This window comes from Python bivittatus, unplaced genomic scaffold (genome assembly GCF_059951505.1).
Source record: "Python bivittatus isolate LINGU-HERP-01145 unplaced genomic scaffold, Pbiv_v1 ctg000040_np1212, whole genome shotgun sequence".
Classification (NCBI taxonomy): Eukaryota; Metazoa; Chordata; class Lepidosauria; order Squamata; family Pythonidae; genus Python; species Python bivittatus.
In genome coordinates, this window is record NW_028277032.1 from 5,493,566 (window position 1) to 5,516,734 (window position 23,169).

At 49.5% G+C, this 23,169-nt stretch overlaps 3 protein-coding genes and 1 long non-coding RNA gene across 5 annotated transcripts in view; 2 read left to right on the forward strand and 2 right to left on the reverse strand.

The window, feature by feature from the left end:
* LOC148216940 (uncharacterized) overlaps nt 1-23,169 on the forward strand; it is a 589,705-nt gene that overhangs the window by 164,307 nt on the left and 402,229 nt on the right. The gene's annotated exons all lie outside the window — the stretch shown is intronic.
* On the forward strand, nt 10-9,876 carry LOC148216944 (uncharacterized). Its single transcript, XR_015798555.1, has 3 exons — nt 10-982; nt 4,809-4,897; nt 5,096-9,876. It is a non-coding gene; the product is annotated as an uncharacterized LOC148216944 (long non-coding RNA).
* Nucleotides 1,383-5,313, reverse strand: LOC112541560 (uncharacterized). 2 transcript variants are annotated; one of them, XM_025171488.2, is made up of 8 exons: nt 5,208-5,313; nt 4,822-4,878; nt 4,550-4,617; nt 4,248-4,346; nt 3,962-4,127; nt 3,625-3,692; nt 3,358-3,453; nt 1,383-2,815 (listed from the first exon to the last, which is right to left on the reverse strand). In XM_025171488.2, exons 1-8 carry the CDS (start codon nt 5,242-5,244, stop codon nt 2,552-2,554), a joined length of 855 nt encoding a protein of 284 aa, XP_025027256.2. In that variant the 5' UTR covers nt 5,245-5,313; the 3' UTR covers nt 1,383-2,551. The 2 variants fall into 2 exon arrangements, with proteins under 2 accessions (XP_025027256.2, XP_088010355.1); XM_088154229.1 differs by having other exon boundaries at nt 3,962-4,346.
* SF3A3 (splicing factor 3a subunit 3) lies at nt 10,031-23,012 on the reverse strand. The gene is made up of 17 exons (XM_088154222.1): nt 22,153-23,012; nt 22,026-22,073; nt 21,898-21,950; nt 21,704-21,809; nt 16,120-16,192; nt 15,883-15,974; nt 15,483-15,565; nt 15,060-15,198; nt 14,759-14,827; nt 14,539-14,606; nt 14,025-14,132; nt 13,705-13,774; nt 13,463-13,627; nt 13,265-13,375; nt 12,657-12,747; nt 12,305-12,360; nt 10,031-10,296 (listed from the first exon to the last, which is right to left on the reverse strand). The coding sequence occupies exons 1-17, from the start codon at nt 22,246-22,248 to the stop codon at nt 10,219-10,221; spliced, it is 1,506 nt and encodes a 501-aa protein (XP_088010348.1). The 5' UTR covers nt 22,249-23,012; the 3' UTR covers nt 10,031-10,218.

Consider the following 23,169-nt stretch of genomic DNA (forward strand, 5'->3'; position numbering starts at 1 on the left):
CTGGCGTCCGGCTGCCCGTTGCTCCCCGTTCGAAGGGGAGAGCCGCCCGGCCCCCGATGGCGCGGTAGCCCCGGGCAAGGCCAGCCTGCTCTCGGGAACGTTCCACGCGCCCGTCCAGGGAACGGCCCCGGCGCTCTGGACGGGGCTGCCGAGACGCACACGAGCTCCAGTCCCTGCGAAGGCTCCTTTCTCGCCCCGTTGGGCTGTCCCGTACTTCGCGAGCGGAGCTCCGACGGCTGACCGCGCGGCGGTTCCCTCCGCCACCCGTTGCCGGGTGAATCATACTCCCGAATCGCTGCAGGGTGGCTGGATGCTTTATTTGCACACGTGAGTGAAAGGCAGCGCACATGGAACAGCGAGCAGTCGGGAAGAGCTGGTCCAGGGAGGAGGGGGCAGCAGCTCCTGCAGTCTGCCCCCCCTTTCCCCTTTGCTGCCCCAGCTTAGCGGAGTGACCTGACTACGGTATTGCGAAGTGGCCGGGGGGGGGGGGAAGCGGGGGCTGCTTCTGCCCGGAAAGCCCAGCTTCATTCAGTGGGCGCAGGAGGACTGAGGCTGCGTGCGAAAGCGCCACGAAACGGATCGATCTGCGGAAAGCGGAGCTAAGCAAAGGAGAGCTGGCGCTGCTGGGGACAGCGCGAAAGCATCTTGCAGAGAGTTACAACAGCTCCTGGAAAGCACAGAATGGATGCTTGGTGGAATGTCAGAATGAAATTGGCTACCGAGGAGGGAAAATGCAAATAAGAGAATTTACTGTTGCGAAAAATGAGGTGGAAGGAAGGCTCTTATCATGCATGAAGAGAGAACAAAATAGTTGCAAAGAATGCAGTGAGGGGTGGTTGGGATTAGAAGGGGCAAAGAAAATGCAGTGCGATTTTTGCAGAAGTAAAACATAGTTTGGGACATGGGCGAAGAGAGCCAAAGAAGACGCCTCCAGCAGAGTGAATGGAAAATGGAAGGGATGGGATGATTTGGGTTGAAAGAGGTGAGGAAATTGTTGTTAGGAGCATTCTGTTAGTAGTGAGAGTTCAAAGTATGGAATTGAGAGAATGCTACCGTTAGTGGCCAAAAAGATGAGGAGCAAGCCATACTTGCCATACTTGTGAGAATGCTGAAATGTGGTCTTTGGTATAACTGGTGGATTTTATTCCTGGTACAGTGGCTGTGTGAACTCTGTAATGTGTGTGAAGTCTGCCTCTGCCTGACACCTGGAAGCATGCCGCCATTGCTCCCACATATAAAGAGAAGCTGTGGTGGGTTGCAGCAGAGAGCAAGGCTATCAGGAGGGAGGGGGGCATTCCAGGAAGGGCAAGCGGGACAAGAGACAGCACAGTCTGGAGGGGGAGCTTGGGAAGCATGAGAGGTTCAGGATAGCCACTCCATGGAATCTCCCAGGGTGTGTCCACCAGTTGCTGTAGTATAGATTGAGTCTGGCAAGATTCTGTCTATAGGTGTAATCAATAAAGGAACTGAATTTGGATGAATCGTTTCCTTGCAGTTCCTGGATTGGGTCTGACAAGCATAACCAGAGGGAACGCAAACACTGTAGGGGATTAGTTTGTTAAGCATGCCTGGAAAAGCATGTGACACGATTCTGATTGTAAGTGTATAAGGAATGACAGTGATCAAATCTGAAGTGTGGGGTGGCTTTAGCCAGGCAGGGGCTGTGCAGACCATATTTTGCTGTTCAGCAGCTCATTTAAAAATGTATGAATGTGAGAAAGCAAGTTATTTGTATGTTTCTTCATTTAGAGAAAGCATATGAGAGGCTTGAATTATGGAATGTTTTGTGAGAATATGGAGTTGATGCAGTAAGAGTGGTCACGTGGAGCTAAAGACTGAATTGTGAAATGAAGGAAGAATGAATGCTTGAGCGGAAGGGAAGACTGAGAAAGTTGGGCTTGGATGGAGTTGATGATATCCTGCAAAAGAACAAGGAAATAAGTGTAAAGAATAAGCAGCAGTAAAGGAAGCAGCCAGAAGCAAAGTTGGTATGCACAGATAGAAAGGTTTGAAGAAAGAGGGTGGCTGAAAGAAAGAGTGGTGTAAACTAGAGTTAGCTAGATTTCCTTTTCTTTTCAAAGACATTGCTTCCTTGGCTTAGTGTCCCTTCCGGCATTCGGCCTGACTCCTGGAGTTCTCTACGAGGGAGCAGCAGTTAAGTCAGGAGGAAGAGCGGGAGGGGGCTCAGCCCAGTCATCCCACTTCCTGGCGGCGGCAGCAATGGCTTGTCCTGGAACAGGATTTCCCAGAGACCCAAGAGGGATCCCTCGTGCCAGCTCCAAGGACTGTGGGCCGTCCAGGGTCCCTACGGCCCTGCTGAAGAATACTGGGTGCCTCTGCTGAGCCTTTGGGCTCCACTGCCTACGCACAACTGATGTTTGGGGTGAAAACAGAATAGCCTGGGCACCTGGCGGTATAGAAAGGAGAGAAGCACTTTCCTGGATGCCTTTTGCTTTCCTGGGAAGAGGAGCCCAGGAGAACAGAAGGAAAGCAGCTGGGGGAGAGGGCGGGGACTGGGCTCCTAGCAGATCTGAGGGCACCAAGCAGCTGATCAGTTGGGTCCAGCTGAGAAGGAGAGATTGCAGCTCAGGCTGAGCAGGGCAGCCCAGGCCAAGAGCTGCAGCAGAGCAGCTGACGCCAGGCCCCTCGTCCCATTGAAGTGCACTTTGCCGTCCAGCTTCAGGCAGCTGGTTTTGGGCATAGCCTGACAGCACTCTTGATAGCACGGAGCAGCGGATCCGGTGGTGCAGGCAGGGCCAGTTGTTTTGCAAACTTTGCTACAGCCTGCCACAAAGTGGCGGCCTGTCTTTTTCATCTGGAAGGAGAGAAAGAAATTGCAGTTGGTGAGTGGGGCAGGAGCAGCCACCGGGGATATTGCTGTCTCTCTAGGAGGCAGCGCAGTGGGCGGGAAGGGCTGGTTCCACCTAAAAGTCAGCTGGGAGAAGATGCAGTGGAGAAATAAGGGCTGGATCTCTATTTTGGAAAAGGCCCTCCAGTTGGAGATTCTGGCTCTTGTGGATCTGACTGCAGGAGGTGCAATGGTACGAAGCCACGCCCTTCATTAGCCTCTGGATAAGAAATCAGCCAATTTAACAGTGAACTCGTAAATGCCAAGAGTCTGGTAGGTAGAAATCGAATTAACCAAGAAATTCCAAGGCAACAGTACTTGTTATAGCCAACCAAGAGCCCAGTGGCTAGTGTATCTAAGGAGGGCATCAACTGGAGAAGCTCTTCTGCCATCGGCTTTGTGGGGGGAGGGCTTCTGAAAGAAGGTGGCACTAGCTGTGCTAGGAATGCCACATGGAGGGTGGTGGCAGAACAGAGCTGAGCTTTCAGGGTTCCTACCAGACATCATACCTCGCAGAAGTTATAGCCCACAATGCAGCTGGTTGAGGACTTCTGACCTTTGAAGCAGCCTTCTCCATGGCAGGTGAAGCTTGAGCAGACCTTTCCCTAGAAAGGAAGGGAGGAAAGGCTCAGACCATGCAGCAGAGAGCTCTTCGTCTAGAGCGGCAAACATCTAAGTGCGTAGGAGAGATTCCCATGATGGCAGACAATCCAACTATAATGAGTTTGCCCCATTGGGGAAGAGATCACCCCACCAGAACATGATGCAGCACCTACATTGCGGGGTGGTGCAGTGGTGGTGGTCATGGTGGTGGGAACTGGGGTGGTAGTGGGTGCTCTGTCACCTGGAAGAAACAAGAAAAAGTTGGCTAAGGCCTCCTTGCTCCCAGTAAGCAGTGCCAGGTTGGCACACAATGTGAGCACTGAAACTGCTGGTCAGGCAGCTCCTCTTCCAGGAAGCAGGTCACAGAGAGAGCCAGGGAAGGCCACACCAAGAATGCAACTTGGCCAGCAGCCCCATCAGGCCAGACCACTCAGTAGTGGGTCGGGCAGTGGCAGAAAGCCACTGTTGGCTGCACCAGCACCAAGCGAAGCTTCCTGATGACGAGCTTACCATAGGCCGTGGCATTAAGCTGCAGGCAGTTTGGTGAGTTGCAACATTCTACAATGCACAGCTCCAGGCTCAGGCCACCATTGCCGATGCACATCTCGGTGGCGTTGGCCCATCCGCAGTCACTGCTACACCGTGCTGTGTAGCTGGTGCTGTTGAGGCGATAAAGCTGCAGGAGCCAGAGGAGAGTGAGCAGGACTGGCAGGCGGCTTTCGGGAGTCCGCGCTTGAGCTCGGGGAGGACCGTCCCTTGTCACCCCCTCTGCTGAAACATCCCAGGAGACTCCTACCTCACAGCGTGAAGCATTGTGGCAGGGCAGCGTATTGTTTCCGTGGGCTTCGTCCTGATAGCATCTCTCTCCAGAACACTGGAAACTCTGGCAAGCGAACTGCCACAAAAGAGGGAACTGGAGGCGCACGGCAAACCCAGGCCAACGCCCCCTCCTGTCCCCATGCTCTGGGGGCCAGCCACACCCCCGGCGGCTGTCCCCTGCCACCTGTTCCCACCCAGCCTCCCTCTTGCTCAAAGGGCTTCAGTTCCTCTGTCCTGCTAAGAACCACTCCTGTGATGGAGAAGTGGCCCCATCCTTACAGGTATCATGCCTGTCCTGTTCATGGAATTGTTGGGGAAAACAGGTGCTCCAGAGATAGAATCAGGCTCTGGAAGAAATAAGAGCAGAGAAAGAGAGATGAGCTCCTGTGGCTGCCTGCATAAATGGTCTTGTGGGGCCGAATAGGAGCAAGGTTGAATATTTCAGAGAGGCATGGGAAGTAGTGATAGAAAGGACTAACTGTCCCTCTTCCAGCTGCCCCACTGAGGTCTGCCTGGCCCTTTGCTTCTGTTCTCACAGCCAGCCATCTCACCTGCTACTGCACAAGGATCCCAGTTGCCAAAGAAAAGAACAGTACAGAGAAGGAAACCTGCAGACAGACAGACAAGGTGGGTTTTCAATGGGGATGGGAGGTTGGGAGAACCAGAGATAACATTTCCAGTCATTCTGGGAATGATCTAGAGGGCTCCAGTTCGAGGACCCTCTCTTTCAAAGCCCAGGCACATCTTTCTGGATTCCCTGGGGCAAGGCTTTAGTGTTTGGCAGGCAAAAATTCAACAAAGGATGCTTTTCCCCTTGATACACAGGTACAGTGGAAGTCATGGTACGTTTCATGCTTCACCTTTGGTTGGTGCCAGACTGACCGTTCATCCAGCAACCTTCCCCAAAGCACAAGGGCACACGGAAGATGCCTCTCACCTTGGGCCGAAAGGATCCGGAAGTTGGGGCACATCATCTTGGACCACGGGACTGCTTCTCCAGATGGAAGGAAGCCCTTTGTATCCACTGTAGGTTCTTGAGTTTCTTTTGCTACAGAAGAAGAGCAGCCATGCTGATAGGAGTCTTTGGCCATCCACCTGATTGGTCGGCAAAAAAGCCGAGAGCCCCTTTACTTCCCCAGTGAGAAACAGCAAGGATAAGCAGGACGTACCGGGCCAAGAGAGCCCCGGGCCAGCTGTGCCTCCGCAAAGCCCCGCCACACTCACATGGTTAGCTTGGGACTCCTGGCTGGCTCCCCAAAGTTGTCAGAAGGGTGAGACTCCTTCCTTTTCTCTCTTTGTCCCCAAGCTGGGAATTTAATAGAAATCACCAGACAGACAGTGGAGAGTCAGAATGACACCCAAAGCTGTCAAGTTGCTTTGAGTGACTGGCTGCGCTAAAAAGGGCTGCCTTTCCATCCCCTTTTTATAGGTCTTTTAGTTTAATCGTTATTTAAATATTAAATGGTTATTAATAGAATGAAATGTGCCAGCTTATTACAATACTTCTTGCTCTGCCAGCATGAACATCTTCCTCCTAGCTTGAACAGCTGCTTTTCACTGATGTTTCCTTATCTCAAAGTTATGGCAAACGTCCTTATTTATGGTTAAGCAGAAATGTCTCTATCTACAGCTAAAGCAAATGGGCATTTTATGTTTCCTATATGTGCTTTCCTATACATAAGATGCATGCCTTCCTTTGCTCATTGGAAGCCTAATCCAACAACCCAATATCCACACACCACGCAATGTGTGGGAAGGTCCCAGCCGGTCTCGGAAGCCCTAGCCAGGCCGCTGCATCCACAGAGCAAGGCGAGCGACTTGCTGCTCAGCCCGAGCCCCCGCAGCATGGCCATTCACCTTGCCACAGCAACTCAGGAGCTGTGCATCTCACCATAGTGGAAAACCAGGCACCGGTGCTATTTGCCAAAGGCGGCCACCAGCATACAGGGATGAGGAGCCCCCGATGTCATTGCTTTTCCTGAGCTCAGCTGGGCAGTCCAGAGCAAAGGGCTGGGCTGGCTGGCCGAAACCTGTCAAGCATCCCTCTCCGTGCCTGACCCACCAAAGAGCAAGGGGGGGGGGGACTGCTCTGTGGGAACGAGCTGGTGTTTTCAGAGCCTTAGGCAGGACTGCTCTCGCCGAGCTGGAGAACTTGATCGGTGGCACCTCCACTTCGGTGCTGCGCCTAAACCTACTGCAGAAACAGCATTCCTCCTTTTCTTAGACACTTAGAAGGGCTCTCTTTCTTTCCCGCTTATCTATTTCAGAAACTACTTTTACTAGCACAAATATCTGTTGTTTGGAGGGAATTACCTGTGCCTGCATTTGCTAATTGTTTCATTTTAAGGCTGCAGCAATCCTCGTGTCCCCCACGTGGCTAAGAAAGAGTGGAAGTCCTAGTCAGATGAGATGGTCTTTCTTTGGCTGGGGCCAAGCAGGCCCAGCAAAGAGCTTTCCACACTGGGGTGTCTCCAGTGTTGCCTCAGAGAGCTTTCTAGGAAGCACAATATACGGTGAGAAATCCAAAGACAGGGTTTCTCTTTACCTAGGAAAAGGGGCTTCCACCAGTGAGACATTAACTGGGCAGCTGCTGACCTAGCCTTAAGGTAGAGTCACAGGGTTGGACTGAACAGTTGAGGGTCCCACCCCTCGCTCAGTGCAGGGACCAACTCAAAGCCTCCTCAACAGATGGCTGTCCAAAAATTGCCTGAACACATAAAGGGGAGATCAGCCCACCCCTCACCCCTCTCCAGTTTTTACTCTTAGAAAGCTTTTTTTCTGACAGTCAAAATCTGCCTTCTTGTAAATTAATCCAATATTCCCATTTCCTACACTCTGGAATGATAGAAAGCAGATCTGGACCTTCTGCTTGACATCCTTTCAGATACTTAAAGAAGAGTGGTATCACATTCCCCCTCAAACTTAAAGCTAACCATGCCTGGCTCCTTCAAATTCTTTTCATAAGTGGTCATATTGAGACCTCCTCATGGTCCTCTGAACTTGTTCTAGTGTCTCTGAATGCTTAAAATATGGCATCCAGAACTGACCATAATACAGTACTTGGGATGAGATTTGACCAAAGCAGAATAAACTGGAACCATCACTTGATCTGGAAACAATCCTTCTGTTAATGCGGTTTAGAATTGCACTTGCCTTTTTTGCAGTCCTATCACACTGCTGGATCAGTTTGCAATCAACCCCAATTCTAAAATCTTTTTCTATTACCGAGGCTGGCATTCCCCCACTCTCCAGATTTCTGCTTCCACCATTCTGGCCTCTTTGCATATCATTTATGTCAGCCTGCAACCCCTCAAGAAAACTGTTCTTCCTGCAGGCCCCAGTGACTTGTGGCTGCCAGGGAGACTGGAAAATGACAGGCCCGAAGGCCCCAGGCTGCTGGTTAATGACATGCAGCGTTGGCCCAGCAACATGTGTTTGGTTCAGCCCTAGAGGGAAGTGAAGGAAGCCCAGACAGGCATCAAAAACAGAAAACTGCCTCTTGCCTCCTTGTGTCAGCCAACGCCCAGTTGGCGGATTGACTGAGCCAGGCCCTCCTTCAGTCCCAAATTCATCCCCGCTTCTCTGAGCCAACCCTTTGGTGCTTCAGGAACTGGACCAAGAGCTGCCCAGGAATCTAGTTCTTCCAGACCTTTCCAAACAGTGCTGCTCAGACTTTGCCAAAACTTTGGCCTGAATTAGTTCCTTCTGGAACTGGAGACCTGTTTGGGAGCAAACAGGCCATAGCTGAAGGCATAGCAGCCTATTCGTTCCCCTGCTTCTGTCCCCTCAGAGCCCCAGGGCCTCTTAGCTCTTCTGTCCCCTTAGAGCAGCTGACCCAGTAGGAGTGCTCAGAAGCCACACGTGAGCAATCTTTGGGTCATCTGCAAAGAGGCACAATCCAAGCATCACCTCGAGCACACGAATGAGGATCGGTCTCTTGGCTAACTCCTTCCTTCCTAGGCTGTTGCCTGTGGCTCCTCAGGAATTCCTTCCCACCTCAAGGATGTAGGTTCGGTCTTCCGGTCAGCTCAGTTTCTGCCTCGCTGGCTTGGACATCCAGCGAGACCACCTGCTGGTGACCGGCAGGTGCCGCACCCGCCCCTCCTCCGGCTTTTCTGCAGCCCGTTCCCTACAGGAACCCACTGCTGCTCTGCGCTGCTCCGCTCACTTACCTTGCCCGCCAGCTTGCAGGGAGCCCTGGTGTCTGTCTGAACACTCTGCCTGCAGCACTGGCAGAAGAGATGCCCCCTCGAGAGCCCTCATCTCCGCCCAGGCAGAGATGGAGCCAACCAGCCGAGAGCGCTTCCAGGTGGGGGCAAGGAGGCACCTGGCTCCCTGGTGCTCTGGGCAACATGTGGATCAGCCACAGCTCCTCCAAGAGGAGCGGGTAAGCCTGGCTGGCCAACATGCTTCATAGAAAAAGGGAGGAAAAACCTGTCCTGTGATCTTTCTAGGATGGTCCTCCCAGTCGGCCACCTCATACATGGCAGTTAGGAAGGAAAGAGAGAGAGACGCATCTCTCTTGCCTTGTTGTTTCTCCACAGGGTCCGATAACCACACTTGCGCAGGGAATTCTGCCAAAGGAGAGGTTCCCTCCTTGGGGAAGCCCCTCTCAGTTCCAAGGTAAAACCCTTCTCCCTCTGAAAGCCAGAAGAGGCCACGAACACCCCCGTTTGCCCTACGGCTCAGTTTCTCTGGGCTGGGAACAGCCTGCTTCCTGGCAATCTCATAGAACACCTACCCCAGCAAAGACCGTTTCTAAACCCACTCGGATCAAATGCACGCAGGAACTGTAGTTAGACGTAGGGGCAGAAAGCAGACTCTCTCTCTCTCTGTGGGATCAACTGTTCTGTTCCAGATCAGACTCAAAATCCCAAGGGATTCTTCCCATGTACAATGGAACCAATACTCAGCTGACAGCTGCTGCTCCCTGCCCCCACCTAGGGGGACCCAGATATTGCTCTGCTAGCATGCCCAAGCTTAGCCCAATGCTAAGTTTGCCCCCATTTCCCAGAAAATCTCTGCCCCACCTGCACTGCTTGCTCTTGGTTAAATCACCACCAAGGCCTCAGCTTCCTGGGACAATTGCAGCAACAAGCCCGCCCCAATTAGATTAATGATCCACTCTTTCTATTCCCAGGGGGCCTTTGGAAGCTCAGAGTAGCAGCTCAGAAGTCAACAAAGAGAAAAACACAGCTCAGTGGCAGATTGGTACAGGCTTAACAGAGGGTAGCAGGTACCCTGAATTATACGCTGGAGCAGCAGCTTCCTTTTACCATTTTATCCCTCTTTGCAAGTGCACTGAAACCCCACCTCCTAACTTATATGAGATCTGCAAGAGAAGCCTGCCCTTCTACCAACCAGTGTTTGGGAAAGGATCCACAGCAGCCATTCAGCAACACTTCACTAGCTCGTCTCAGACAAGATCATTCCATAAGCCAGTGTGCATGCCTTTCTGGGGGCCTCCTCTCAACAGAACATTCAGCAGTAACGGCTGCAAAAGGAGATTAAGGAAGCAGAATGGTCAGAGGCAGGCAGCCCAGCTGTGAACACAAGCGTGGAACTTCCTACAGAACTGGAATTTTCTTAGCCAAAAAAGGAGGAACTTTCCTTCCAAGTTTCTTGCAGAGGGAATCTAACTTGGGTTTGAACTGCGTGTGCCTTCAGATCCTGAGCATCAAGGATGGGTTATTTAATGACAGATGTTGGGAGAAAGTCTCCATCAAACAAGGCTACAACACCACACGAGATGCTCATTCCTTCTGCCTTTAAAAGTAGTTTATTTCTATGTATCAGTTCCATACAAAGCAAACGTCTTACAGAATCCATTCTGCTGACCATGAGCATCTCTGGAGTGCCTGCTCACAAGGACTCTAGTCACTAAAACCGGGAAAAGGGGAGATGAGAGACCTTGCTCTGTGTGCGTGTGTGCGCGCGCATGCCTCTGTTTACAGCAGGCCTTGGCGTTTCAGGTCTTCATAAGTCTTCTTGTTGACCACATTCCCACTGGAGTCTTCATATTCCTCCTGGAATGATGAAGGAAGAAGCGACTGAGTGCCAAATGCAAAGCAAAGCATCCAGCACAACACAACAGCAAGGCACCGAGAACTGCAGTGTTCGCTCAGAACATGAGAAGCATTTTTCACCCATCCGACTTTTGAAGTTATGATTTCTGCACCAGGAACCCCTTCTATTTTCTCTGGGTTGCATGTATAACCTTGGAATACTCACAGGTTATGCCCTGGGCCTGTCGATCTGTGAAGAACCCCACTTCATGTTTCCACTTTGGTTCAGGGCTTGCTTTGGGGGCCTTTGTCTCAGCTGCTGGCTAGCCTTTTCACTTCCCTCTTCCCTGTCCCATCCGTGCAGTCAGCTGTTTTCCTGTTGTGTTTCATATAAGCCTACTTCTGACCCATATTTTAGCTGCGTGCATCATTTTTTACTAGTCCTTTGTTGCATTTGACTGCTCCATTATCCCCACTGATATCTGCTGTTCTTGGCCCCCCTCTGAATATTTTGAGGAGTTATTTTGCCATTCCATAAAGGTATTTCTCATTTTGCTAACCCTACTAAATCTTACAGAGTTTGAAAAGAAAGTTATCATTCAGAAACTCAGATCTCTATCTTGGGTGGAGTTAAGTCTCCTTTGTCAGAATGCACACTGTCTGCTACCTTTTCTTACCCCACAAAGAGTGTAAGAGCTTAGCTTAAGCTGTATTGTGAAACAGGATAGCCCTAACAAAAGTCTGTTGATTTGTCTGTTTATCTGTACCAGTACACTAACATCCAGCAAACATAGAGATGTTTGAGTCTACATCCTAAAGCTGAAGTTCTGGCTAAAGACCATAGCGAGAGGCAGTTAATAGGAAAAAATAGCTAACGTTATTTCCTACACGTGAATGATCCTTTTTGCTGATATACTGGTGTCTCTATTAGGTTCTACGGTTCTAAGTTCTATGATGCAAGGGAATATCTAAAACAAAACAAAAAAAGGAAGCAATGAGACACGGTGTGGCTGCTTTTAAGCTGCAGGCACCCCTTACATCTGTCTCAGGTACAACCCAAAAGCCTTGCAACTTGACTGCACCCCCTCCGCATCAGTAGGGTCACTTCTGGTGGTGGTGGTGGGATGATCAAAGACATCAAGATACTGGGCAGAGGATCCCTGTGCTGTTAAACACGAAGTGCCGCTTCCAATCCCCAAGTCCTGACAGCAAATGTTGAAGATCCTATCGGTGACTATATTGTGTGTAAATAGGCAGCTCTGGGACTAAAAAGAGTTGCTCCCTTTTTGTTCTTTTGGTCAGTGTAACAAAAAATAATGACAGACCCTTGTGGAGGAAATTGGTTGTTAGTAGAAACCACAGACAATCCTTGAGCAACATATTAAAAAAAAGGGGAAAGGGCAGCATCTGTAGGAGAAACAGCCTTTCAACAACAGGAAGAAACTGAACGGATGCAACAGAGCTTTGAAAAAACACATGCAGGACTGTGGAAATAATTGGAAACTCCAATGTTTTGCCCATTCCCATCCTAGTGGATGAACGGTCCCAAGTTTTGGAGTCATAATTGACAAAGATTAGATATGAATACTGGCAAAACTGAAAGTCCTTATATAAAGTTGAGTATCTGCTTTCTGCTTTTGAAAAAAAAAATATTTGTGTTAGCCAGGACAGCAGTGAGTGAAAGGAAAGGAGAAAGAGTATTTTAACCCAGAGCCTCTGATCAGAGGAGAGTAAACTAATTTAAATTTTTTAAAAATATACTTTGAAAATATATAGTGCATTTGTAACACAATATAACAAGTAAGGATGATTTCAAATGAAATTAGAAGAGTTATATAAAATAATATCTTACTGCACCTCAACAGTTATTTATCCCAGTGGTCAGAGTCATTACAAATGGCTTTCTTTCTTTCTCAACCCCTTAAGTGATACCGACTCTCCAATCTGGTCCAAGGGGTCAGGTGCTGCAGAATTAATGTCTATGGTTTCCTCTGAACAAGGACTAAGAATGCTCCCTACCCCAACTTACTTCTGTATCTGGCTGCCACCTCTCCGAAGCCTTCTGTTGCTTCAGCTTTGCCCACACTGAAAGAGAGAGAGTTCTGTTCCAGAGGAGAGGGAAGCCCTCTTTGCTACTGAAGGGAGGGACGATTGCAGCACTGGTGGGGGAACGTTTAGAAGCTCTTATGAGATGGTAATGGGCCACCCCCCCCGCCCAAGGCTTTTCCCTGATGCAAGCGCAGCCATCTTGACTCTCCCTGCCACCCTGCCTTAAGCGAGAAAGAAAAAAGAGTACCATCACTCAACATACTCTGCCAGGGCCAGAATCATTCCCATCCTCGAGATCAGGGCAGAACAGAGAAGGACTCTGCAACACTTACATGACACTGCATCTTCAATCTGCGTAACATTTGCAAAGTGAGCTGTGTTGGGGATGCCCAAGCATCGCATCCCATGAGCGTGGCGCCATTCCTACAGAGCACAAGTGATCATCAAAGCAAGGATCAGGCCACCAAAACAAGGACTGCTCTCCAGGAGCCAAAAACAGCTTGGGGAAACTAGGAATCACAGAGTTTAAAGGGGACATTTTGGCCACAGAGTCCACCCCCCAGCTTAATTCAAATTAAAGGATCCCTAATGCATGGATGTCTGGCCTCTTCCCAAAAGAATGCTATGGCATCTGGGTCTCCAGAGAGCTGCTCACATCACTGTTAGGAGGCCTAATAGTATGTGGAAGAGCAGCAGTGCTCCCAACTCTTGAGTAGGGCTGCTGTTGCTAGAGATGCTGCCACAGAAGAAGACAAACTGTTCTGGAATCAGTCAGAGAGGATTTTTTTTACTTGTAAGCCACCTGGAGTCACTTATGTAGTAAGATGGGTGGCGCATAAATTTGATTAATAAATGAATAAATAAAAGTTCATCCACCCCACAAGCCAGCCTCAAGAATCTCACTCTCTCCCACATGAAAGCATGCCACAGCGCTCCCTACCGCAAAGTGTCGTTGGAAAGCCTTGGGCCCACGGTATGTATAGTTCCCACAGATCTCACAGTTGTAGTTGATGTTCAATCCGTGGAGCTTGTAGAGCCAGTAGGGAATGGGCTGGAAGGCAAGAAGGCCACTGAGCTCACAGGGCGCCAGGCGGGGCCCAGGAGAAGATGGTCTGTCCACTCCTGTCCAAGACCTTACCTTACCATCCCAGCCCAGAGGCAAGTTCTTGGGGTTGTAGATGATCTCGTTCTCCTCATCCTCACTCTCACTCTCACTGATCTGCTCCTCCTCCTCCTCCTCCCGCTCCTCCCCGGTCCGGGCCTGCTTGCGCTGCACGTTTTCGTGTGTCAGCTGCCGCTGCTCCTGAAGGAGAACGAAACCTGTGAACACACTAGCCCCGGCCTGGGCCCTCTATGCTCGGGGAGGATCTGGGCCCTTACCCCAAGGATCTCCACGTACTCGTAGATCTGAGCCTCCAGGAAAGCCACATCCTTATTCCGCTCTGTGTCCCTGTCAAAACAATCATTGCACCAACAGGTGAGCACTGTTACCCCTATGAAGGCAGGGCAACCCCTGGCCCTTGGAGACAACTCCGACCGGCACCAAAGGCAGCACTGGTTCCTCACCCCAGGCATTCTAAGAAAGCCACAAAAGAACTAAAGGAGGGGACCTGTTCCCATCAGTTCCTCAGAGGAGTCAAGAAGTGCCTGAGCAGGCAATGCTGAACTCACTCACCTCCCCAAACCTAGAGCAGACTCACCGCTTGCTCCCTTTTGTCTTTGGGTTTTTGGCAAAAAGAGAGGGATCTAGGGCTTCCAGGGATTTGCCCTTGGTGCTGAAAAGCCTCTGAGCACGTTCTTCTAGTGTCCTGAGCAGGAAGGAGAGCAGAATCCCCTTATGTAAATGTTTGCATGGTGAAAAAGACCCAGGAATGTAACTATGAAATGGCAAGCTGGAAAATGCTGGAAGCTCCCTGACAACCCAGGTATATACAGAATCTGTATTTTGGGGTGGGAAACAGAGAAAACAGCTCAATTCTCTTGGACAGGAGCTGTTTCTGCTTTAAAAACTGCTGAGATGCCTATTCTTTGTGGGGGATCAAGTGCCCCTCTCCAGTAGGCTCTTCTCTCAAGAGGGTCCCTTCCCCACCAAGGCAAGGGGTCATTCATTCACAGAGAAAAGTAAGGGCAAGACAGATATGTCCCTTGCAGGCCCACCCAGACTGCCCGGCCACTGCTCATTCTAAAGTAGTTTCTTCTGGCAAATACACTTACCCTCCACATTTCAGACCTAAGGCCAGCAGGGCAGATTTCAGCCGATCTAGACCAAGGGAGGCCAACTCCTGTGGAGAGAGTACCAAAAGGTCTAGTTGGAAGCAGCTGTCTCCTTGCAGGACCATGGAGGAACCTGGCCCCATGGATTCCCAGAGGCAGCCACAGGGGCTCCCTCTTGCCCCCCATCCCAGGAAGATGGGGATTCAGAAAGGCTACCAACCTCCCAAGAAGAGAAGGCAGAGAGGTCCAGGTGGGCCCCAGCGTGGGTGAGGGCACTGCTAGTCTCTTTCTGCCAAAGGACAATAGGAGGATGAGTGGACAAAGGATTATCCAGATTAGTGGCCTCCAGATGTATTAGACACCAACTCTCCCAGCCATTCAGGCTGACTGGGGATGTGGGGCCACAGGCTGGGGAAGGCATCTCTCCCAGAAACATAAACAACTACCATGGTTTACAAACAATTGTGCTTCACGTAACCCTCATCCACCTCCTTGCATTCCCACCACAGAACAGCACTCACCGGCCAACCAGGGAAAGTGCCAATCTCCCACTTTTTCTCAAAATCTCCCTGAATTTTGCCAAACAGCTCATTCTGGTCAAGCAGGGGCTTTACTCGGTCTGTATAATCCTGCAGATATTCCAACAGCATCTCCAAGTACCTGTAAAAATCATACTGATTGTGGTAGGAGAGTCTGGCACCTGCCCACTCAGATGGGCCTCTTTCTCACTGTCAACTGGCAGCAACTGAGAACTTAGAATGAACAAACACTAAGTCAAACAACCTTTAAACCTGCCTGTGCCTGCTACTGTAACCCAAGTGGGGAAAGGAGAAATTCTGGTGCAAAGCTCATTTCATTAACACAAAACTTGTGAATCTGACCAGTTTTAATAGCCCAAAGGATGACGCATTCTCTCCTTCACAGGAAAGGCTGTAAATTCTCACCTCCTGTACTCGGCATTTTTTCTCTCCTTTGGAACGTCAAAGAGCTGGTCAAAAGTGGACAGGTAAGTGATGTAGTCCAGTTTCTGCAAGAGCAGGAAAAGAGAGAAGGGAGTTTGTCACAGTTCTCTGAGGTCCTATGCCAAGGTATCTCGATGCGAGACTGTGGCAGAGAAGAGGTGGATCCCCTGACAGACACATGCTCCTTTCTTTCAGCCCAGCAAGAGGCAACTTCCATTTTACTCTTCCTCCCCCACAGCTGCATCTTCAGTCATTAAATTTTTTTGTGCCACCATTGTGGGACCTCCCTTTTACATAATTTCTATTGAGCATGAATCTGAGGACACAATCTCCAAGGATGAGAGCATCAGTTACACCTCCAAAGTCCAGGAAATAGCCTCACCTCGGAGGACTTGAGATTGATGTATTTAAGATAACAGTCATGCAGGTCCAGATAGCGGCCGTATCCTTCTTCATCAGTGAACTCCACAAGGTCTATGAGAAGCCAAGAATGAAAGACAGCCCGGAATTATCCTAAGTCTGAAATAGGCTGTTCCGAAAACATTTATCCATTTTGAAAAGAGAACAGGAAAAAAGCCAAGCATGAATCCTGCCACACAGGACCAGATTTTAAACTTACTCTGAGCCTCTTCGCTTGGGTTTTCCCGGGCCTTTAAGAGCTCCTCAAATTCTACTGACATCGGCACACATATCTGTAAAGGTAACACATGGTTCTTGTTTTCACTTTACAAACCCACTCCCCCAAGAACTGAAAGAAAAAGGAAGAAAATATGCTGCATACACGAAATCATTCATTCATGTTTTAAAGCCATTAAACCCTTCTTATGCTTCCACATGAGCACAAGTGACACTGCAAGGAAAGACCCCCAGCATGTCAAGAGGGCCTTCTTGGCTTTGGGGAAGGAGCCCCAGGGCACCAGTATAGTTCTCAGGAAGGCTTCCTGCTGAACGCAAAGTCCCACAGAGGAAAGGCAATTCTTTCAAGTGAACTTTAGTGCAAGCAATAGAGGTTTGGGCTTTTACAAGGATGGTACAAACTTCACAAATGAAGCACTGCTCTGCAGATACTGAATTTGTCTTCTTGAGGAAAGTACATGCTCGGATGATGGCTGGCTAACCTGGTTAGGAGAGCTTTCTATCAGAGAAGAGGGCAGAGGACACAAGATCATTGAGAAGTAATGATCTGGCAAGGGAAGGATATAACAAAGCAAAGTGGTTTGAAACAATGGAAACCCAGGTTTAAAGGAAAAGGCAGACTGAACACAAGGGCCTTAAATGTCTCTAGACCAATGCACAAAGTACGGCAAACAAGCAAGGCGAGCTGGATATCATGAGGAACAAATGCAAGTGTAAAATAACAGGGGTTACAGAAACAGGGTGGGATAAATCCCACCGGGGAATATTAGCCTTGATGGATGTCACTTGTTGTAAAGGAATGGGAAACACAAGAGAGGTTGTGTAGCACTGCATATCAAGAATGAATTTACCAAGTATAGGGGTCCATGGCATTCAAAGCATCTGGAACAAAGGCAAGCCAACAGAAGGGTTAGTCTGCTGCAGACCACAAACCAGTTAGAAGAGGGAGCTGAAGGTTTATTAAAGCTAATAACTGAACTCAGCAAACTATGAACTAGTTGCAATGGGGATTTCAACTGCCCAGCCAATGTCGGATAAATAATTGATTTTTGTTGGTAATTATATTATCTTCAAGGGGTTCAGGTGGGCTCTAGGAGAGCTGCTTCCTTGGAATTTGTCCTTACTAACAGGGAGGAGGCTGAAGACAATAAAGTGGTGGCTACTTTCGATGCAAGTGACCACATTAACAAAAAGCTTGGTTAAAAAAAGAGTCAAACACAAACCATGGATTTTAGGAAGCCTGATTTTAATAAACTAAGAGAAACAGCAAGAAAGATGTTCTGGGAAGAAAGCCTTAAAGGCAAAGGCTTTGTAGCTGGCTGGGACTTCTTGTAGAGGAAATTAAAGACAGCATTTTTTCAAATAATACCAGCAAAAAAGAAAACTAGGAGACATGTAAAGAAGTCAATGCGACTGAAGAGGCAGCTCAAAGAAGAAAACTTATTGGAAATGTTAGAAAGGGCTAAGGACCAAGAATAAGGTGAGGGAGGCAAAGGCAGAAATGAGCTAAGGCTAGTGAGAGAGGCAAAATCCAACAAGGTGGTGGTGCGTGTGCCTTCAAGTCAGTCTTGATTCCTGGCGACTGCCTGGACTAGTCCCTGCAGTTTTCTTGGCAAGGTTTTTCAGAAGTGGTTTGCCATTGCCTGCTTCCCAGGGCTGAGGGAGAGTGACTGGCCCAAGGTCACCCAGCTGGCTTTGTGCCTAAGGTGGGACTAGAACTCACAGTCTCCCAGTTTCTAGCCTGATGCCTTAACCCAGTGTTTCTCAACCTTGGCAATTTTCAGATGCATGGACTTCAACTCCCAGAATTCCCCAGCCAGCAAGTGTCTTAACCACTACACCAAACTGGCTCTCCCAGGATTCTTTCAAATACATCAACAGCAAGAGGAAGACAACTGAGCTAGTGAGCTTATTGCTTACTCCAAATGGAGAAATCTTAACAGATGACCACCAGAAAGCAGAGGAACTCCTCTTTTGCCTCTGTCTGTATATCCAAAGGAAATGGTGATTTGAATCGCACAAGTTGAGAATACAGAAGGAATTGGCTGAACAGCTGTCAGAATCTTAATTATCTTTCAGGAGAACTGGGGAGGTGCCAGAGGACAACAGAAAAGCAAATATGGTCCCCCTCTTTCCGAAAGGGAAAAAAGAAGATTCTAGGAATTATCAACTAAGGAAATACCTGGAAAGATGTTAGAGCAGGCAATAAAGCAGGCCATTTATAAGACAATGTCAGCATGGCTTTATGAAAAACAGGTTATGTGAGACAAATCTTATCTCCTTCTTTGACATTAAAGGGGAAGGGGAATAATCAGCCTCAATATCAGCAAGACCTCTGACAATGTTCTGTACGACCATCTCTCAGAGGTGATTCGGATGGCACAACAGTAAGGAGTCTGTGTTCAGAGTCATTAATGGCTCTATGCTGAGTTGGAGAACAGGATCGCTGGAGACCTGCAGCAATCTCTCTGGAGGCCACTATCATTCAACACTGCTGTTGTTGGTAACATTAATAATGTGGCCAACAAGTTCGATGGGCTACTTATCTAACCTGCAGGTAACACAACATTGGAGGTCTGGCCAGTATCCGGGATAACAGAATGAGAGCGTAGTCTGTAGTTTGGAAGATTCGACTGAGAGAAACAGGATGTCATTCAATAAAGACAAATGTAAGATATTACATTTGGGGAGAAAAATGTAGGGCACATAAACAGAATGGGGGTTCCTGGCTTGGAAGCACTATATTGGAGGATTTGGATGTAGTCATTAATAACAAGCTTAACATGAGCCACCTTCCACAAGGGCTAATGCAGTTCTGGTCCGTATGAGAACCAGCACTATCAGAGACACATGAAGTCTTTATTCCCCTGTACAGTGCACTAGTGAGACCACATCCAGAGAATTACATACCATTCTAGGCACCACATTTCCAGAAACCTATTAACAAGTTGGAAAGGCCCAGAGGAAGGTAAAAAAAAGATGATACAGAGATTTGAGGACATGCCCGATGAGAACAAGCCAAAGGAACTGTCTTTATTATTCTTAATAAATCACTATTAATCTCAGCAAGATGGAGAGACTCTGAATTTATAAGCCATCCAGCATCAGAGAGATGTCTTCTTTAGTTCTGGATTGGGTCGTGCTCCCTCATACAAAGTGACTTAGAACCTGAAATCACAGCTCCAGCTTGATGAGCAGGTGGCAGCTGTGGCCAAGAGGGCCTTTGCAAGCTCTACCTTGTGCACCAGCTACAAGCCCTCCTGGAATGGGAGGTGCTACTCACAGTCACTCATATCTTAGTCATCTCTTCCTTGGATTACTGCAATGCATGCTGCATGTCCTTCAATAGCATTTGAAATTTAGAGCTGATCCAGAATGATGGAATGGTTATGGGTGTGTCTTGGTAAGCCAGTGACGGTGAACCTATGACATGTGTGTCAAAGGTGACACACCACAATGTTTTGGGTGACATGCCAGCATTCACCAAACTCAACAACCCTGTGAGTTACCAAAGAAACTGAGTTTGTTTTACTCATATTTCATTTATATAATTATTTGACATTTCTTTATATAATACATAGCACCACATGATTGGACTGTATTTTTTTTAAATAAATGAACATGTAAAGAATTGTTTCTCTTTTGTTCATGGGGGGGGCGGGCGGGGTGATACCCCAGCAGAGTCAAGTTAGGCATTTTCCAAATTTTTTACACACAGAGCCCAAAACTTTCGCCATCACTGTGGTAAGCCCATATAACACTTCAAGGCTGGAAAACTCAGGAAACAAAAACCACTTGGATTTCTGGAATGATCTTGATATAACAGAATCTCAAAAACCTGCCAAAGCAATTCTCCAGGTAAACTTATTAAGATGGAGCTACTCTGAGTCTCCTTCTCACATTTCCCTCCTCCACATTCCCAGGGTCTCTTAAACCTTTCATCACAACCTCTACTTTAAGAGTTGTACTGTTACCAGTTGGCTTTGGGATACAATTGGTTGTCACCTTTATTGTTCAAGGGCTGGGACTTTCTCCCAGTGACATCTGCCTGATAAGACTGAATAGGGTGGGCTTTTCCCAGGTCCCTTCAATCGGGTGCTGTCATCTGCAGGGACCTCTGAAGTATACTGTTTCAGTTACAGCCCCCAGACATTAGAATGGCCCTTTCCCTCCTGGCTTTCAAAAAATCTTTTAAAGCTTGGTTGGGGGGCTGGAATGTTACAATTGCTTCCTTTGATGAGGAATGGAATTTAAATTTTTGTACTACTAATTGTATTATGCTGGTAGTGGGTGTTTTTTACATTCTTTCATTTTTTCTTATGGATGTATTCTATTGATTATTATTTATATTGCTTGTTTTAGTCCAAATTTACTAAGATGAGACTTACATGCTGCTCCAAGTCAGCTTCAACTGGAGCAGATTATAAGCTTGCCAACAACAAACAAACAAAGGAATGTTCAGTCTGGAGAAAACAAGTCTGGGAAGAGAGATGATGTCAGTGTTCAAGTACAGACAGGGTGCCCTACAGAAGATGGCCAGGGGTTTTCCATTCCCACAGGAACTAAGATCAGAAACAAGGGGCAGAAATTGAGCTACTTCGGTTTTGCTTAAAGATAAGGAAAAACTTCCTGATAGTTCTGTATAACAAGGAGCAGAGGGTTCTCCATCTCTGGAGGCTCCTCAGAAGGACCTGGACAGCCCCTCAAGGATGGTTTAATTGGCTTTCCTGCACTTTGCAGAGGACTGGACTGGATGATCTTTGCAGTCGCTTCCATCTCTACCAATAGAAGAGAATATGTGTAGCTCGGGGTTGAACTGTGGAGTCCTTGGGGTTCTCTGAGCTTGGTTTTCTTGCAGATGTTTTGTTACCTGACTAGGTAACATCCTCAGTGTGCTGAAGTTACCTAGTCAGGTAATGAAATGTCTGCCAGAAAACAACCAAGCTCAGAAAACATCAAGGACTCCACAGCTTCCAGCATTTCATTTATATGATTAATCTTTCACTTGGTGAAAAGGAGACAGCTTTACTGAACAGAAAGCTATGACCAATTATGCTCAGCTTGAGATGGCTTATTTCAGTGGCCTGGATGAGCCAACTTCTGATGCCCTGCATCCAATGCCACTCTCTTTCTCGAGTTGGGCCTGTCTGAAACCCAGCACTGATGCAGACAGAGACTAACATAGAAACTATCTGCTTGGCACAACCGGGGGGGCCTGAGATGACCTCCTCCGAGTCAAGAGCCTTACACAGCACTATAGTAAATTACTAATTACATTATGTAATAATGCGGAAGAGGTTTGGGAAGTATTTTAGTTTTAGATATTTTAATAAAAATATAACTGAAACGTTAAAAAGTAGAAAGCTCCAGTTTTCTACAGAAGCTAGTCACGTATTCAAGCAAAATAATAATGATAATCATCAGTCTTACAAATGCAGAAGGATCGTTTCTTTGTTAAACTGACCAACATCGCTTTCTAACACAACGAGCACCAGCAAGAGTAGGGAAAAGTCCGGGCGAGGGGAGGGGTCTGCTCGGGCCCGGAGGCGGCAGCAGGGGAGCCTCACCTCGTTCGGGTGCTTCCGATGGAACTCCTTGATCTGCTTCAGCCGGTTGTAGAACTCGGCGAATTCGTTGGGCCCCGAAATGGCGCAGAGTTCCTCCTTCCGCAACCTGGGGACAGCAAAGCGCGGGGACTCAGGCGGGTCCCGCGGCCCGGCGCTGGCGCCCCCCCGGCCCCGGCCCCGGCCCCGGCCCTTACCCGTCCTTGTCGTCGTAGAGGTCCCTCAGGTTGCCGCTGACCTCCATGTAGCGCTGCAAGAGACGCCCCGCGCGTCAGTCGCCCGCCACCCCCGCGGCTGGGCGCCCCCCACCCCCGCCGCCACTCACGTCCTGCATGGCCCGCGTGCGGTGGTCCGAGTTGATCTGGTCCCGCAGCTGCTCGGGAGAAAGAAGGGTTAGGCCCAGGCCCGGCCCCAGCCCCGGCCCGCCGCCCGGCCCGCCGCCCGCGCCCCACCGTGGACTTGCGCGTCAGCATCTCCTTGACCATCACGTCCATCAGCCGCTCGCGCTCCTCGTGGTAGCGGCGCTGCTGCTCCAGGATGGTCTCCATAGCGGCGGCGGCGGCGGCGGCGGCGGAAGTGGGCCCCCGGAAGCCGCTCCTAACGCCCCCGCCGCCCCTCGCCCGCGCAGGAAGGTTCCACCCGGGAGCCGCGGGCCTAGCGGAAGTTGGCCGGCCGAGCTCCCGCCTCTGCCCTCGCGGGAGGAGGCGCCCTCCCCCCGCCCCACGGGGCTGCTCGGCCCGGCTGCCGCTCTCCGGGAAGAGCCAACCGCTTGTTCGGGGGGGGGGATCCGAGCGAGGGGGAGGGAAGGGGGCCACCAGGCGGGCTGACTCGCTGGCGCGCCGGGGACCGACGGGCGGGTGGGCGGACGGTCTGCGAGGCGCCGCGGGAGTCCCCGGCGAGGAGCTTCCGAGGCGGACGGAAGGCCGCGGGCCTCGCCTTACCGGCCCTCTGAGGACGAGCGAAGCCTCCGCAGGGCGCGGTCCCTACGGGGCGGCGGGAGGCTTCGTCTGCGGGCTTGCTCGGCGTCTCCGGGGCCGGTGGCCTGCGGGCGCCCTCCGCTCCCCGTGGCCATCCGCCCTCTCCCGGGGTGCGGGAAAGCCTGGGAAACGGCTTGATCCCAGGCCTGAGGCCGGTGTTCATTATTTGAACGGCCCGTTTTGTTTTGTTGCTCTTGCTGTCTGCTCGATTGTGTTAGTCTGGGCTGCCTGCTTGCTTTAATGTTTTTAGCTGTTTTTCTGTTTTCTCTAGTTTTGTACAGCGCCCGGAGTCCACTGGAGTTGGGCCGCCAATAAATGCAAATAAATAATAAATAAATAATAATTTTGTTTCTTACATTATTTCCCCCCTCGTCTGCCTTTTAAACTTCTCCGGGAACTTCAAAGACTCTTGGATGGGGTGGCCACTCAAAGAGGTGGATTCCGACAACCCAGGAAAAATTGGCCCAAATAATGATTCCTGCCTTTTGAGGC